Here is a 14,161-nt window from a genome sequence, read left to right as displayed (position 1 = left end):
TCAAAGTTTACATACAAATGCACACAGTGGGAGCCTTCTATCAAGCTTTGAGAATTCTCTACAAATCCATTTCCCACATTTCTCCCTCTCTCTTAAATGGAAGAAGCTTCTTTGATGGCCCTGTTCACCGTTTGTTGTGCACAGCAAAGTACATAAGGCACTATTACTAACTTTGTCACTCCAACAATTAATGCATGTAAACTGTCCAGCCCTGGGGACACCTGGGAGGTTACAGCTGCATTCAGCCTTCCAGCTCCAGGGGATCAGGACAGGACTCTCAGCCTTTAACTGAGGGAGAAGGGACAGGGAAGCACCTTCTCAGGATGGTGCTTCAGGAGGTCCAGCCCTCACTGGAGACAAGCAAAAGGCTCCTAATGACCTCTGCACAAGGGGAAAGGGATTCAAACCAAAAGAGAGTAGGCTTGGATTGGACATCAGGAAAAAAAATTCCTCTCTGGGAGGGTGGGCAGGCCCTGGCACAGGGTGCCCAGAGCAGCTGTGGCTGCCCCTGGATCCCTGGCAGTGCCCAAGGCCAGGCTGGACACTGGGGCTTGGAGCAGCCTGGGATAGTGGGAGGTGTCCCTGCCATGGGATCCTGGGACTCCCCAAGTGAGAAACATCTGTAGCTGCACTGTCTGATAGTGCTAAAACACAAAACCAGGCTCAATAAAATCAGTCTTTTGGTCCAAACATTTCTTCATCCACTTCAAGAGCAAAGATTCAAACACTGTTCTCAAACTTCCCCACCTCAAGAATCCTTCAAGTCAAAACAGCTTTTTGAATTTCCCCTTTATTTCCCCATCTGGCAACATGGAAAGTTTTCTGAATGTCAGCTGTAAAAGGCATTTATAGAACTCTTCCATGTTTAACGGCAAAACTTGTACCTTGTATATTTAATAGGGCAAGCTGGCAGGAAGTCAATAGGCTCTGGGTGCACCCTGGACAGCTATTAGTGTCCAACAGGCCCTGCATTTTTAACACATCCTAGTTTAATAAACACACCGGGTCAGGTCTACAGAGCTGCTTATTTGGCAAAAAGGAGGATAAAGCAGTAATGCCTTGGGCTCAGGACATTGTTCCCCAGTCCCAGCACAGACAGAATACCAGAGCCACCTTCCCACTGCCCCCAGGCTCTGTGAGCTCCCACCACCCACCTCTGGCTACACCAGCACTGAGCAGGAATTTGTGTCAGGGATTCCTCCCTTCCTTCCCAAAGTAACACAAGTAAAATGAAATCTCCCGCAAACCCCCACACAGCAGAAAACCTTGATTTCAGCAGAGATTGCAGGTGTGAAACAGGTTTGGTGTGCTCCTTCAGAGACACCTCAGTGCCACAGCCCCACGACTGCAGGGAACACGATGGGAGCTTCCTGCTGGCTGCCCTGGAACCCCCACAGCCACCCAGCCTGCCCCCATCCAGCTTCCCTTCAGTCCCAGCTCACCTCTGATCCACCAGGAGCCTGGGACAGCATTCCCAGTGTCCCCGGCAGGTTCTGGGACCCCTGTGAAGGTGCAGCTTTCTAGGGCTGTGATCTGCCTCCCCAGGCACTTGGGGGCTATTTTAATAAATCAGCTTTTGCTTTATACATTCTGGAAATGGTTATTAAGAGGCTCTGAGGGCAGATGTAGCTCAGGTATAAAATGTCATTTACTGCAGGCATTGACTGAGTCAGGGTGATGCCTGGTGGGGAACAGGAAGGTGAGGAAGTGCTGGTGGCAGTGACATAAGAGGACAGAGCACACCATTCCCAGCAGAATAAAAAGAAGAAGAGTTCAAGAAGCAGTCTCAGTGAACCCTGAGAGCCAGCAGGGAGATCCCAGAGGAGAAGAGCTTAAGGGAAAAGAACTTCAGGAGAACTGGCAGTTTTGGAAGCCCTATTTAGGCAGAAGTGCAAACTGCAGCAATAAAAAGCAAAGACAAAACAACAAAATCAATCTGCTCTTCTGCAGCCTCGTGAACATCCAGCTGCAAACAAAAGAAGAAGCACAAAAACACAAGGGCATCAGCAGAAAGGAGAAGGCAAAACATCAGCCATGACCAGGAAAGGACACACAACAGAGATCCCAAGGACTTCCCCTGAAGTGATGGGAGGAGAAAGGGAGACCATAAAAAAAGCTTGGCCAATGCACAAGCCAACCATGTTTAATGTTCCTGCTGTACAAAATGAAACCTGGCTGTTCCTTTTCTTCTGCACGTCCTGAGAGCAACAGGAGGAGCCCAGCCTGGGCTGGGCAGAGACCAGGTCTGAGATACAGAATCTAAATTTAATGTTTTCCCTAGGATGGATAAAGTCACCCTGGAGCAGGCTGGATAAATTGCCTGAGAGAATCAGAGGGTGCCAGGGGTGGCTTAGACTGGATATTAAGGGAAATTTCTTCATGGAAAGGGTTGTCACAGGGCAGTGGTGGAGAGGTTTAAAAGCCCCATGGATGTAGCACTTGAGGACAGGGTCTGATGGCCTTGACAGTGCTGGGGGAATAACTGGACTCAAGGATTGCAGAGGGCTTTTCCAACCAAAAGAATTCTGTGATTCTCTTCCAATTGAAACCTTAAAGATGGAAGATGCCCCATGTTGAAAAGTTCCATCCCAGCTCTGAGATGCTCCATTTTTAAAGAGCAGGATCTCCTGAAAGGCAGGTGATGCTCAGTGTCCTGTGCTGTGTCCACCCACCCCACTCCATCACTGTCCAGACCATTCCAAAACTCACCAGGATGGCAAAATGTGCAAATTCACGTTCAAAGCCCCCAGTTATTGCCCGTCATGAGTGACTGCTGGACCTGGCACCATCCCCTGCAGGGACACCCAAGGCCCAGTGCGGACATTGCACAGCCCATAATCTGTTTATATTCACTACTGAGGCTATAAATTTGGGAGCTGACTGTAACAAGTCCCAGGACCTTTAAGAAGTCCAAGTCCACGAGATGACAGAGTGCTATAAAATGAAAATTAGATTTCAACCCAGACATGAACATTTTCTCCTAGAAATGCCTCAGATGACAGAGCTGGCAGAGCAGCACATGAAGGCACCAACACTTTTTTTACTACTTTTTTTACCAGGGGCATGAGCTGGGCACATTGATGTGCTGTCCCTCACGGCATTTATTTGGCCATTTCAGGAGGCCCTGGCAGACAGACAGGCCCAAAACTCAACAAGAAGAACCCAATGTGAGGGACAAAACCAAAACAAAACTGTAAACCCTGGGAGAAAAGAGCAGCAGCTGGGCAGAACCAGGGACTGGGGGCTAGACATGCACAGAGATTCTCTGAGCTTTTAGGCTCAGCTTCCAGGCATTCCAAACCTGCAGTGTCCACTCCTTTGATACCAATACTCCCCATTTCCCTGAGGAATTTACCTCTGGAATCAAGTTAGTTACTGAGGAAAGGCTTTGTTTTCATCTGTTCCAGTTTCTTCTTAATTTTTTTAAGACCTTAAGTACTTCTCCTATGAGAGATTATTAATTTTTAATCTCTGTATTTTGCAGGGCTTACTGTGATGCCTGGCTTTTGGCCATCCACTGATTTAGTGTCTGAACAAAACTTCAGTTGCTGTCTAGAAGCATAACCTGAAACCTCCAAGCACAGGTATAAGCATTAAAGTTACAGAAGAAGAAATACAAGCCAATTTCTTCACAGGATATTTCACTCTGTCTGGTTTGCCTTCTCCTCAGTAATAAACCCTATTAATTCAAATCTTATTTAGCTGTTCCATCTCTCCACAATAATTGATTGGGCTTTGGACACTGAGACAAAAACCCTCATCAAATCAGGTCTGTCTGGTGCCTGGGCTGCAGGGAGGTGTCACAGAGCTCCGAACCCACACTTGCTCTAATTGATTAAAAGACTTGGTCACTTGCACATTTCCATTTAGGCAATTAAGCTAAAGAGACGCAGCCCCAGTGAGAGCAGTTGGGAGCAGGGATGGAGAGGGACAGACTCCCTTGGAGAATGTTGCAGTAATTCAGGTGTGGTGTGTCCCCCTCAGTGCTTTTGATAGAACAGCCTTGGGGAACACCAAACAATCCACCTTGAAGAATCACAGAATATCCTGAGCTGAAAGGACCATGAGGGATCATCCAGTCCAGCCTCTGGCCCTGCACAGACACCCCAACAATCCCAGCCTGGGCATCCCTGGAGCTCCTGGAGCTCTGGCAGCCTCGAGCTGTGCCCATTCCCTGGGCAGCCTGGGCAGTGCCCAGCACGCTCTGCAGGAAGAACCTTTCCTGAAATCCAAGCTGAGCCTGCCCTGGTCCAGCTTCCAGTCTGCTTTTCCTGTCCCCACAAAAAGCTGCCCCACAACCCTGCATTGCCAGCCTCTCTGAAGGGGACAGGCTGGGGGGCACAAGCCAGTCAGGGGGCCTTGGCAGCTGTGACAGCTCCCAGGGACAAGTGGGACAAGAAGAGCATCCAGTGCAGAGTGAAACCACATCTCTGACAAAATCCCCTCATTTTCTGAGGATATTTGGATACTGGCTCCACCCATGAGCTCTAGTGGAGGTATCCTGCCCACAGCAGCTGGAACTGATGCCCATTAAGGCCCCAACCCAAAGCAGTCTGTGATTCCATGAGTACTGGTTTGGGGCCAAAATGTATCAGTCAGGATCAGCCAGCTCCAGTGATATCCAGCTCCCAGGGAAAGCAGCTGCACTGCAGCATTCTTGCCCAAGTGAGGAAGAGAAAATAAACAAGCTCCTTGGCCTTTCCTTCAGCCATCCGGGGAAAACTCGGTGGTTGTGCAGTTGGAAACACTGGCAGAATCTACAAATGTCAAAATCCTGAAAGAGATCAAGAAGAAAGAATCCCAGCAGCCTTATCTGCAAGGCAGCATGCAGAGCTGCACGAGGAGCCCAGCACAAAACCTGCATGAGGAACATTCTGCCAAAAGCAGATCGAAACTGGGATTTCACATGTCTGCACCAGCACAGACGGCACCTGCTGCTCAGGAGCTGCCTTGTTTACCCTGCCTAGCCATCAGGACCTGCAGTTCCACCTCAGTGTCATACACTAAACAACCTGCAAGGCATGGGGTATAAAACAAGAAGCACAGATAGGCCTAACTGCAGGGTTTGGGAGCTGGGGTGGCACAGGATCAGCAGGGACTGGGTGTGGCAAGGAGGGAGAGAAGATTCCTCTCACAGCCACATGAAGGCTGCAGCAGCCCAGGCACAGGAGCTGGAAAAGTGACCAAAAAGAAACCTTCTTTCAGCAGCAGTTCTGGTTTAAGTCAAGCTTAATGTTCTGGCATGAGCCTCAAACTGAACCTTACATCTTCCAACTTAAACGTTCCAGTTTCTAGGGGAGGCTGAAGACAGCCAGCTGCATTCCATACGGGAGAGTCCAACACCTGCCACCACCTCACCCAGAGCAGAGAAAGAAATGAATCAATGCTGAAACCTCTGAGCTCAGTGCCCTGGGAAGCTGTTTCCTTGCACTCAGCTTGTAGCCAGCAGGAAAATCAGCACTGTAGCACTCATTGTCATCAGGCTGCTGCTGCCAGATCCCTCTGAAGTGACAGGTGACAGTGACAGGATGATGAGTTAGAGACAGAGGGAACAGTGCCACTTTCTCTGCATCTCTACACTAATGGACTGATTTATCAATTATTGATAAATCTGTACTATCTCATTTATCAGTTTCTGCACTCTCCAGTTCACACCTGCTGGATTTCTCTGATTCAGCCTAATCTACATCCAGGCTGCTGCCAAAAAATCCTGAATGAGGGCATTTGGAAGAGAAACTGGGAAATGCTCTGTGGAGCAATGCTGGGAACAAAGCCCCTCATCCTGCTTGCTGTTTAGGATGTACCTTGTGTGTGGGGACAGAGGGACAAGCACAGGCAGGGCAGTGTCCCTCCCAGCACAGTCCCCCTGCAGGACCCCATGCACACCATGTGGAAAACAGACACAAGCAGAAGGTTTTCCTTCCCAGGCACTGCCCTGCTCTGAAGCAAAGCAGAAGCTGCACATCAAAGGTGCCATTTGCTGCCTCCTCCCAGCCAGGAAAGCCCAGGATGAGGAAAGCCCATCCAGAGCACCCAGAAACCCTTTGGAACAGACTCCCAAATGCAAACTGCACAGGATGCCCAGTGTCCAGTGCTCACATTTAACATGGGAGACAGCCTTCAAGCTGTCCCCAAGTCCTTCAAATGCCCCCATGAAATATCTGAATTATTAAAACCTGAGGACTATGAAAGACAGAAAGGGGCACTCAGAGGAATTTGGCTGGGTTTGCATGGAAATATTATCACAGAATCCCAGAATGGTTTGGGTGGGAAGGGACCTTCAGGCCCATGTCATTCCACCCCCTGCCATGGCAGGGACACCTTCCACTGACTCAGGCTGCTCAGGGAATACTCACTGGGATGCTGGGGATGGAATGGGTGTTATTGGCAGTCCCAGAGGAAGTACAGCTCCCATGGGATGATTTAGCAGGGTGGAAAACAAAAGAGCTCAAAGCACAACCTCACTGTCCTCCCACTCCAGGCTCTCTCACGTCACTGTTGGCATTTCTGCTGAACCTCAGCTTCACTTCCCAATCCCACCCTGCACTCCCCCAGCCTGGCACACACCTCTCTTGGAAGCCCAGGGAGGAGAGTGAGTAGTGCTTGAGAAGCTCAAATCCAGCACAGCTCCTTTCCTTCAGGAATTCACCACAAAGTGAGTTCTCTGAGGAAAAGGGAGACTTTCCTGACCAATGGGAAGTCATTGAGTTGAAGACAGGTTGTCCTGCCTGGAGAAAAGAAGGCTCAGGAGGGACCTTCTCAGGGCTCTGCACAACTCCCTGACAGGAGGGGACAGGAGGAGAGGGAACGGCCTCAGGCTGGGCCAAGGGAGGCTCAGGGTGGACATCAGGAGGAATTTCCCCATGGAAAGGGTGCTCAGGCACTGGCAGGGGCTCCCCAAGGAGGTTTGGAGTGCCCATCCCTGGAAGTCCCCAAGGAAGGCCTGCACATGGCACTCAGAGCTCTGGGCTGGGGACAAGGTGGGAATCAGGCACAGCTTGGACTGGGTGATCCTGGATGGCTCTTCCTACTCCAGTGTTTCTGGGATTTATCAGCTGCTTTTTTAGGAAGGCAACAGTAACTGAATGATCACTTTTCACTTGTTTAGACCAATGGAATTGGTGGGGGAAGGTACTTTAAATATGGAAAATGGCCCAACTTCCAAAGACACTGCCATTGCTCAGCACCTCAGGGTGGGGGGTGGGGGGGGGGGGTGTCACACAGCACACCTAGCCCACACTCCCCCAGAGCACAGCTGGCTGTGTCCCACAGAGCCCCTACCCTGGTCAGAACCCAGGGGTGCCTTACCTCCAGCAGAAGACACACTTGTTGGCACAGGCCAGGCTGGGGGTGGCCTCCATGCAGCGGTGGCTCTCGATGCCATAGAAGGTGTGCTTGTAGCAGCCCCCACGGCCCCGCAGCATGGACTGAGGCAGGGAAACACACAGGGAGTGTTACAAACCCAGCTGGGGCCAAACTGGGGGCACACATCCACCCCCCAGCACACACAAACACACACCAGGAAAGTGAAAATTCCCCATCTGGAGCCAAACTGAGGGCAGGGGAACACATAAACCCCCCCCCCCCCCCACCCCCCCGGAGAGCTAAAAACCCATGTGGAACCAAACTGAGGGCAGGGGAACACACACACATACACACACACCCCAGAAGAGTTAAAAATTCATCTGGAACCAAACTGAGAGCACACACACAAACACACACCAGGAGAGTTAAAATTCCCCATCGGGAGCCAAACTGAGGGCAGCCATGGATCTGCTCTCTTTCAGCCACCTGTGACTTGAGTTCCAAGTCCAGCAATGCCCTGAGCAGGGCTGAGGGACACCAGCGCCACCTGCCCCAAGAAATTCCCAGCTCCCTAAAAAATGTGACTCTAGATGCACCCTTGCAGCCAGACTGCATTTAGGAGGTCGAACTCATCCCTGTGTTAGAGGAGAAAAAGAACATTAAGCTCCTCAGTCCCTTCTCTGGCAGATCCCAGCACAACAAAGTGCTCTCCTGCAGCTTTCAGCCTCAGCCAATGAAGAGCAGGTGAAGCCTCTTGAGCTGCAGAAAGTGCTCCTGGAAAAGCTCACTCAGGAGCAACAAGGATCCATTTCAAGGCTGTCCTACTGAACACTCCATTCTTTTCATTTATCTGGCAGAGTACTTCTTGCAGCACTAAATTAAATAAATGCCCTGACCTTATAAGCCCTCATTCACAGTCAGCAATGGCTCCAGCAGGATGCTGCACTTCCCTTCCCAGCACAGCCACAGCAGCTTTCCCAACAGGATTCAACTCCTATTTATCATGCAGGCTGCTTGAAGAAAAGGCTGTCTTTCATTAGCTCAGTTAAATAATAATAAACAAGAAAGAAACTTTACTCCTCTCAAGAGAAAATCTGAAATGTAACACAGCAGCTTTCAATCTGCCTTCGTCTTCCTGGAGAGTCCTGGTGATCCAACAGAAAGGAGCAGCAGGGAAAAAAATCTACAGCTAATCCCTAACTGGCTGTACAGGTGGAAGATTAAATGACATGGAAAATGCTGTTGATTCTACCCATTCTTCAAATGAGAGAGGCTTCAGGAGATTCACAGTTCAGGAGAGCAAGTTATATTTGGCTTTTCCTAAGGCAAACAGACTCTTCCTAAAACACACAGGGTTTCTGTTTTTTCTGGAATTTGACAGAAACCAAACTTTTCCATCTGAGATACCTCTATGAAACTCCACTTAATACTGATCCTGCCAGCTCTGCTCCTGCTTTCCTCTGATACAAATCCCACAAAGGCTCCTGAAGGCCCTCACACACTGGTGTGAACTTGAGGCAAAGCCACTGCCTGGAACCAATCTCAGCACAATGTATTAGAAGACTTTACATTCAATTCCTGCTTAAGCTAAAAATAGTGTGGGCCCATCTAAGCACACAGAGCTGCTATTTATTTTGTGAAATGGCTTTACAGTGCTGCATTAAAGTCTGGGTCTTTCATAAAAATAGCTTTTCCGGCCTTCTCAGTCACAATATGGAAGTTTTTCTTTAAACTTTTCGTGATCACGTCTGCCACTAAGAATGACAGAAGAGGGAAATGGGTTTAAGAGTGAGCACCAGAGCAGCAGTGGGATCAGTGCATACCACACACTTCTGACAGCCCAGGGTGGGCTCTCTATGCTGCTCAGGAGAACATGGCTCTTGATGAAACAGTTCATTGACACCAGGCACTGCAATGAAAACTCTGCAGCCACCCTGGGATGGCATCCTAAGGGCTCTTTCAAAAATTAACAAAGTTAATCATGCAGCAAAGAAGAGCTCAGACAACCAGGACTGATCACTGCCACAGCACAAGAATTACAGATGTGCTGGCATCTTATCGAGGTGCTGATTCCAGAGGTTCCCATTCAGGGATGCTTAAGGGTGCAGGATGTTGCAGCATGGTGGGTGAAAGGTCTGGAGCCCCAGGAGCGGCTGAGGGAGCTGGGAAGGGGCTCAGCCTGGAGCAAAGGAGGCTCAGGGGGGCCCTTGTGGCTCTGCACAACTCCTGACAGGAGGGGACAGCCAGGGGGCGTTGGGCTGTGCTCCAGGGAACAGGGACAGGAGGAGAGGGAACGGCCTCAGGCTGGGCCAGGGGAGCCTCAGGGTGGATTTAGGGGAAATTCCTTCCTGAATTTGTTGTCCAGCCCTGGCACAGCTGCCCAGGGCAGTGGTGCAGTCCCCACTCCTAGAGGAGTTTAACAACCCTGTGCATGTGGGACTTGGGGACATGGGGCAGTGGTGGCCTTAGCAGTGCTGGGGGAATGGTTGGACTCAATGATCTCAGAGGGCTTTTCCATCCTTAACGATTCTCTGATCAACACTGCTCCCCAAATATACAACACTAGAGACTTGTGAGCTCCAGAGGGACCTGCCAAGGACAGCGGAAACCACTCCCACCCTGAAAGGCCCTGCAGTTTATTCTCCAGAACTCTGCTGGGAATGTTTTTAAGTCTGGAAACTGCTTGAAAAGCTACTGAGTTCCAGCTCCTCCAGGAGCCATGCGCAGGGCTGGGAGGAGGCTGTGTCACACAGGTGCACTCATACCCACGGGTCTCGTACACAGCCACATCCACACACACCCCACAGAGCAGGGAAATCAATAGCAACAGTGAAATCATTAACACCTCCGCATGGAAATCTGATCTGATAAATGCTGAGAGCCAGGGGAGCCCTGGCTGTCATAACCCAGCCCCAGTCCAGGGGGTTCAAACAGCCTCATGTGCCTGCTCAGGTGTGCAGGGGCTGTGCTATCCCTGTTCCACAGCCTCACACCAGGAATACAACCTTCCCACTCTTCCCTCACGTGGATTTCAGGGGCAGAAGATGTTTAGGCAAACAGCAGAACAACAGGAAAAACCAGAAAATTATGTTCCCAGCTCTGTGCCACAACTCTATTCTCACTCTTTGCAGAGGAATTTTAATAGCTGGAAATGCAAGGTTATAGTTTGAAAGGTGGAATTTGGGTTTGTGCAAATAATAGGACATTTAAAAATGTCATTCATCAGGAAATTGGAATACCTGAGCAAGTCTCTAGCTTTGTTTTTATTTATGAAATGAGAAAAGGAAACAGAACATACCTTTGTCCATCGGCAGAGCTTCACCCCAGAGTGGCTCCCAATGAGTTTATAACCTGAAAACAAAGCACAAATCATCAAACAATTGAGTTTAGCCTACAAGAATTGCCACACAAAATATACCAAGTGGTACCCAGAGTGATTGACACTGTGGACTCAATGCTGCTCTTCTCCAGTGGCCCCAAGGTGACACCACCAGCAATGGCAGTGCCACCCCAGGGACCTCAGCCAACTGGAAATGGTTTCTTTCAGTGGGACATGGATTGACATTGCTGAGGCTGGTTTGCATCAGGGTGCCCAGGAGACTCCTGCATGGACAGGATGGCAGAGCCTGGCTAACCAGGGACAGCCCACAGACCCAAGGAGCAGGACAGAGAACCAGGAGCATCTCCCTGGCCCCAGGCCATGACCCCAGAACAGCCCCCTACCCAGCACCCAGGATCCCCGTCCCAGCCTGCAGGACAGGAGCTGATTCACAGCGCAGCTGGGAGGGCACAGGAGGAGAACATAAGCAGAGCTCAGCCTGAACCCATCGGAGCCTCAGCAGCTCCACGGGGAGGGAGCTGCTCCTCCACACCCAAAGGAAAGCTGAGCTCAGATCAGCTCCTCAGTCCCCAGCCAAGATCAACACAATTCCATTCCAGTGGGTCCAGGAGGATTAATTGCACAGCGTACATTAAGCACTAAGTGCTATTATTACCCAAACTGCTTGAGTGGGGTTATATTCCTCTTTGAGAAAAGTGCTTAGAGGCCAATATGTCTGAAGGATTAAAAGTCCCTTCAAAATCAGCATAAAAATAAGAGGGATTTGAGACACCTTCTTGTGTCCCTCACAGTGGCATTCACATGTCACTGGCCCGGCTGTCCCCAGACTCAGAACCTCCCAGCTGCCCTTGTTAACACTTTCAAGGCAAGGAAAAATATCACATTTTAGCTATCAAGTCTTCTTCCTGCCAACCAGCACAACCTTAACAGGGACAAAGCCTTCAGCTCAGCAAACTGGCCTTCAGCTCCTCCACAGCAGCAGCATGAGTGCCCTGCCCTGCTCGTCTGTCCCTGAGCTTCTCTGGCACAGCAAGGTCCCAAAGCAAGGTGAGAGCAACTGCATCCCAAAGTCCCTGACACCTGCAAGGACACGGAGCCAGCCAGGAACTGCAGAAGCAGCAGATGCCACACCAGCTGCAGCAGGCAGAAATTAAACTGTGTGCACAGACAGGGCTAAGAGGGAATCAAACAATGCTCTGCTCCTGCCACTCAAACCCAGTAGGTACCTGCCCAGGCTCCTCTGTCCACTCCACCTGGTGGTGTTTGATCCATCTCCTCACACTGGAACATACAGGCAGAGTGACCTCTGCTGCAAGAAGGCTGGAGAGGGACTGGGGACAAGGGATGGAGGGACAGGACACAGGGAATGGCTCCCACTGCCAGAGGGCAGGGTTGGATGGGATATTGGACAGGCATTGTTCCCTGGGAGGGTGGGCAGACCCTGGCACAGGGTGCCCAGAGCAGCTGTGGCTGCCCCTGGATCTCTGGACAGGGCTTGGAGCAACCTGGGACAGTGGAAGGTGTCCCTGCCCTGTCCCCTTAAGGTCCCTTCCAGCCCAAACCGTTCTGGTATTCTGTGACAGCCCTTCTAAGCCAGCCTGCAAAGCCACATGCAGTCCTGGAACATCTTCACCTTAGACTGGGTCACACTCAGAGCATGTTGGTTCCAGGGGCACAGCCACACACACAGCTGCATGTGGCTGGGCCCAACACCTCCCTGCCCTGTCTCTGTCCTGTCTCCTTCTGCAGCTTTTCTCTGCAAACAGCTTGTCCAGCAAGGTCTAATCTCAGCTGAGACCTCTCTGCCCTGCTAAAATGTGTGTCCTCATAGGATTTGTGGATGAGAGCTGAAAAGGTGCTGCATTCCTCCTCCCTCTAACACAGCTGTCCAAGGCACACTCTGCTGCTGTCACCCAGCACAGTCCAAGCCTTATTTTTCTCCTTTCTCCAAATCCAGCACCACCAGTCATTTAAGATTATTCTCTCACAGATCACTTGTCAGTAACAGCAATATGGCTGCTTTCAAATGGGTTTTGCAGAAAAATTGCATTGGAAATAGGACCTGCCCACCCAGATCTGATACTGAGCTGTTTAAGGGAAGAGAGGAAGCAGCTGAACTGAGCAAGGTGCCAAGTTCCAGAGCTCCAGCATTTTCTCTTAGGTTCCTTAAATCAACTTCCACCATGTGGAGCACCCACAGCTTCCTTTAAAGGCCAAGAAAATTGTACATGTTCAACATCAAAACAGTCTTACAAACGCCAGCTTTGGGGATGAGAGAGGGGTTACTCATCTCTGTCACTGAAAGCAGTCCCAGCTGTGGTGACAGGAGGGAGCAGTAGAGATGTGCAGAACCCTAAAGCCACAGAATTGGGGTCCTGCACCCTGGGGGGAACTGGGAGAAGGTGTGGTCACCCAGCACTAGGTGCTGGCCATGCCAAGCTTCTGACACTTGGGAATAAGAGAAAATACCAGAGACCAAGGTTGGACACTTGTTCCACCCCTGCTGCCCGTGAGCAAAAACTCTACAAGACTGCAAAGCCTTTCTTCAGCACTGGCTGCACTGCTGGGAAGGAGGCAGCAGACCAGTCTGGGCCAAAAGAAAGGACAAAAGGTTAAGCAAGAAACTGGCAGTGTCTCAGAACCACAGAACTGTTCTGGCTGGGAAACCCCCCTGAGATCATTGAGTCCAACCATTCCCCCAGCACAGAGCCTTGTCCCCAAGTGCCACATGTACAGGGCTGTTAAACTCCTCCAGGGATGGGAACTCCACCACTGCCCTGGGCAGCTGTGCCAGGAACTGACCATCCCTTCAGTGAAGGAATTTCCCTAAATTCACCCTGAGGCTCCCCAGGTGCAGCCTGAGGCCGTTCCCTCTCCTCCTGTCCCTGTTCCTTGGAGCACAGCCTGACCCCCCCGGCTGTCCCCTCCTGGCAGGAGTTGTGCAGAGCCACAAGGGCCCCCCTGAGCCTCCTTTTCTCCAGGCTGAGCCCCTTCCAGCTCCCTCAGCTGCTCCTGGGGCTCCAGACCCTTCCCAGCTCTGCTCCCTTCCCTGGACATGCTCCAGCCCTTCAAAGTCCTCTCTGCAGTGAGGGCCCAAATCTGACCCCGGGACTGGGGTGTGACCTCAGCAGTGCCAGCACATGGGGACAGCACATCCTTACTGCAAAGCTTCAAATTAAACATGTTAAAAACTGTGATCAAAGCCAGCCTGAGGGTCTCCAGCCCTGTTCCCACACTGCAGCTCCTGCTGAGCCTTCTGGAAGCTCAGGCCAGCTCCACTCTTCCATCAGCTTTGCCACAACGTCCCTGTGGCTCTGCCAAGGCCATCGGTGCTTGAATCCAATTGTGCTGATGGCCCCAAATCTGGAGCTGTGGGTGCCAGGACTCCCTGTGACATCCCCCCCTTGCTCTGAGGGCTGTGACTCGTGACCAATAACTCTAAGTGCATATTTGGATACAGCACCTTCCAAGCAATCCAGTGTTTGATGGACCTGCTGTTCCCCACCCCTGTGTACC

The 14,161-nt window shown here is 50.9% G+C and overlaps 1 protein-coding gene across 9 annotated transcripts in view; it reads right to left on the bottom strand.

The window, feature by feature from the left end:
• The window catches only part of TYW1B (tRNA-yW synthesizing protein 1 homolog B), a 106,308-nt gene that overhangs the window by 63,449 nt on the left and 28,698 nt on the right, over positions 1-14,161 (bottom strand). For all 9 annotated transcript variants that reach the window (XM_059866163.1, XM_059866157.1, XM_059866159.1 and 6 more), the window contains 2 exons: positions 10,604-10,656; positions 7,309-7,427 (listed from right to left, as the gene is read on the bottom strand). In XM_059866163.1, the coding sequence (XP_059722146.1) occupies positions 7,309-7,427; positions 10,604-10,656 (172 nt within the window). The remainder of the gene's footprint in view (positions 1-7,308; positions 7,428-10,603; positions 10,657-14,161) is intronic.

This window comes from Haemorhous mexicanus, chromosome 22 (assembly GCF_027477595.1).
Source record: "Haemorhous mexicanus isolate bHaeMex1 chromosome 22, bHaeMex1.pri, whole genome shotgun sequence".
Lineage (NCBI taxonomy): Eukaryota > Metazoa > Chordata > Aves > Passeriformes > Fringillidae > Haemorhous > Haemorhous mexicanus.
Note: the sequence above shows the minus strand (reverse complement) of the source record. Positions and strands in the feature narration are given on the sequence as shown.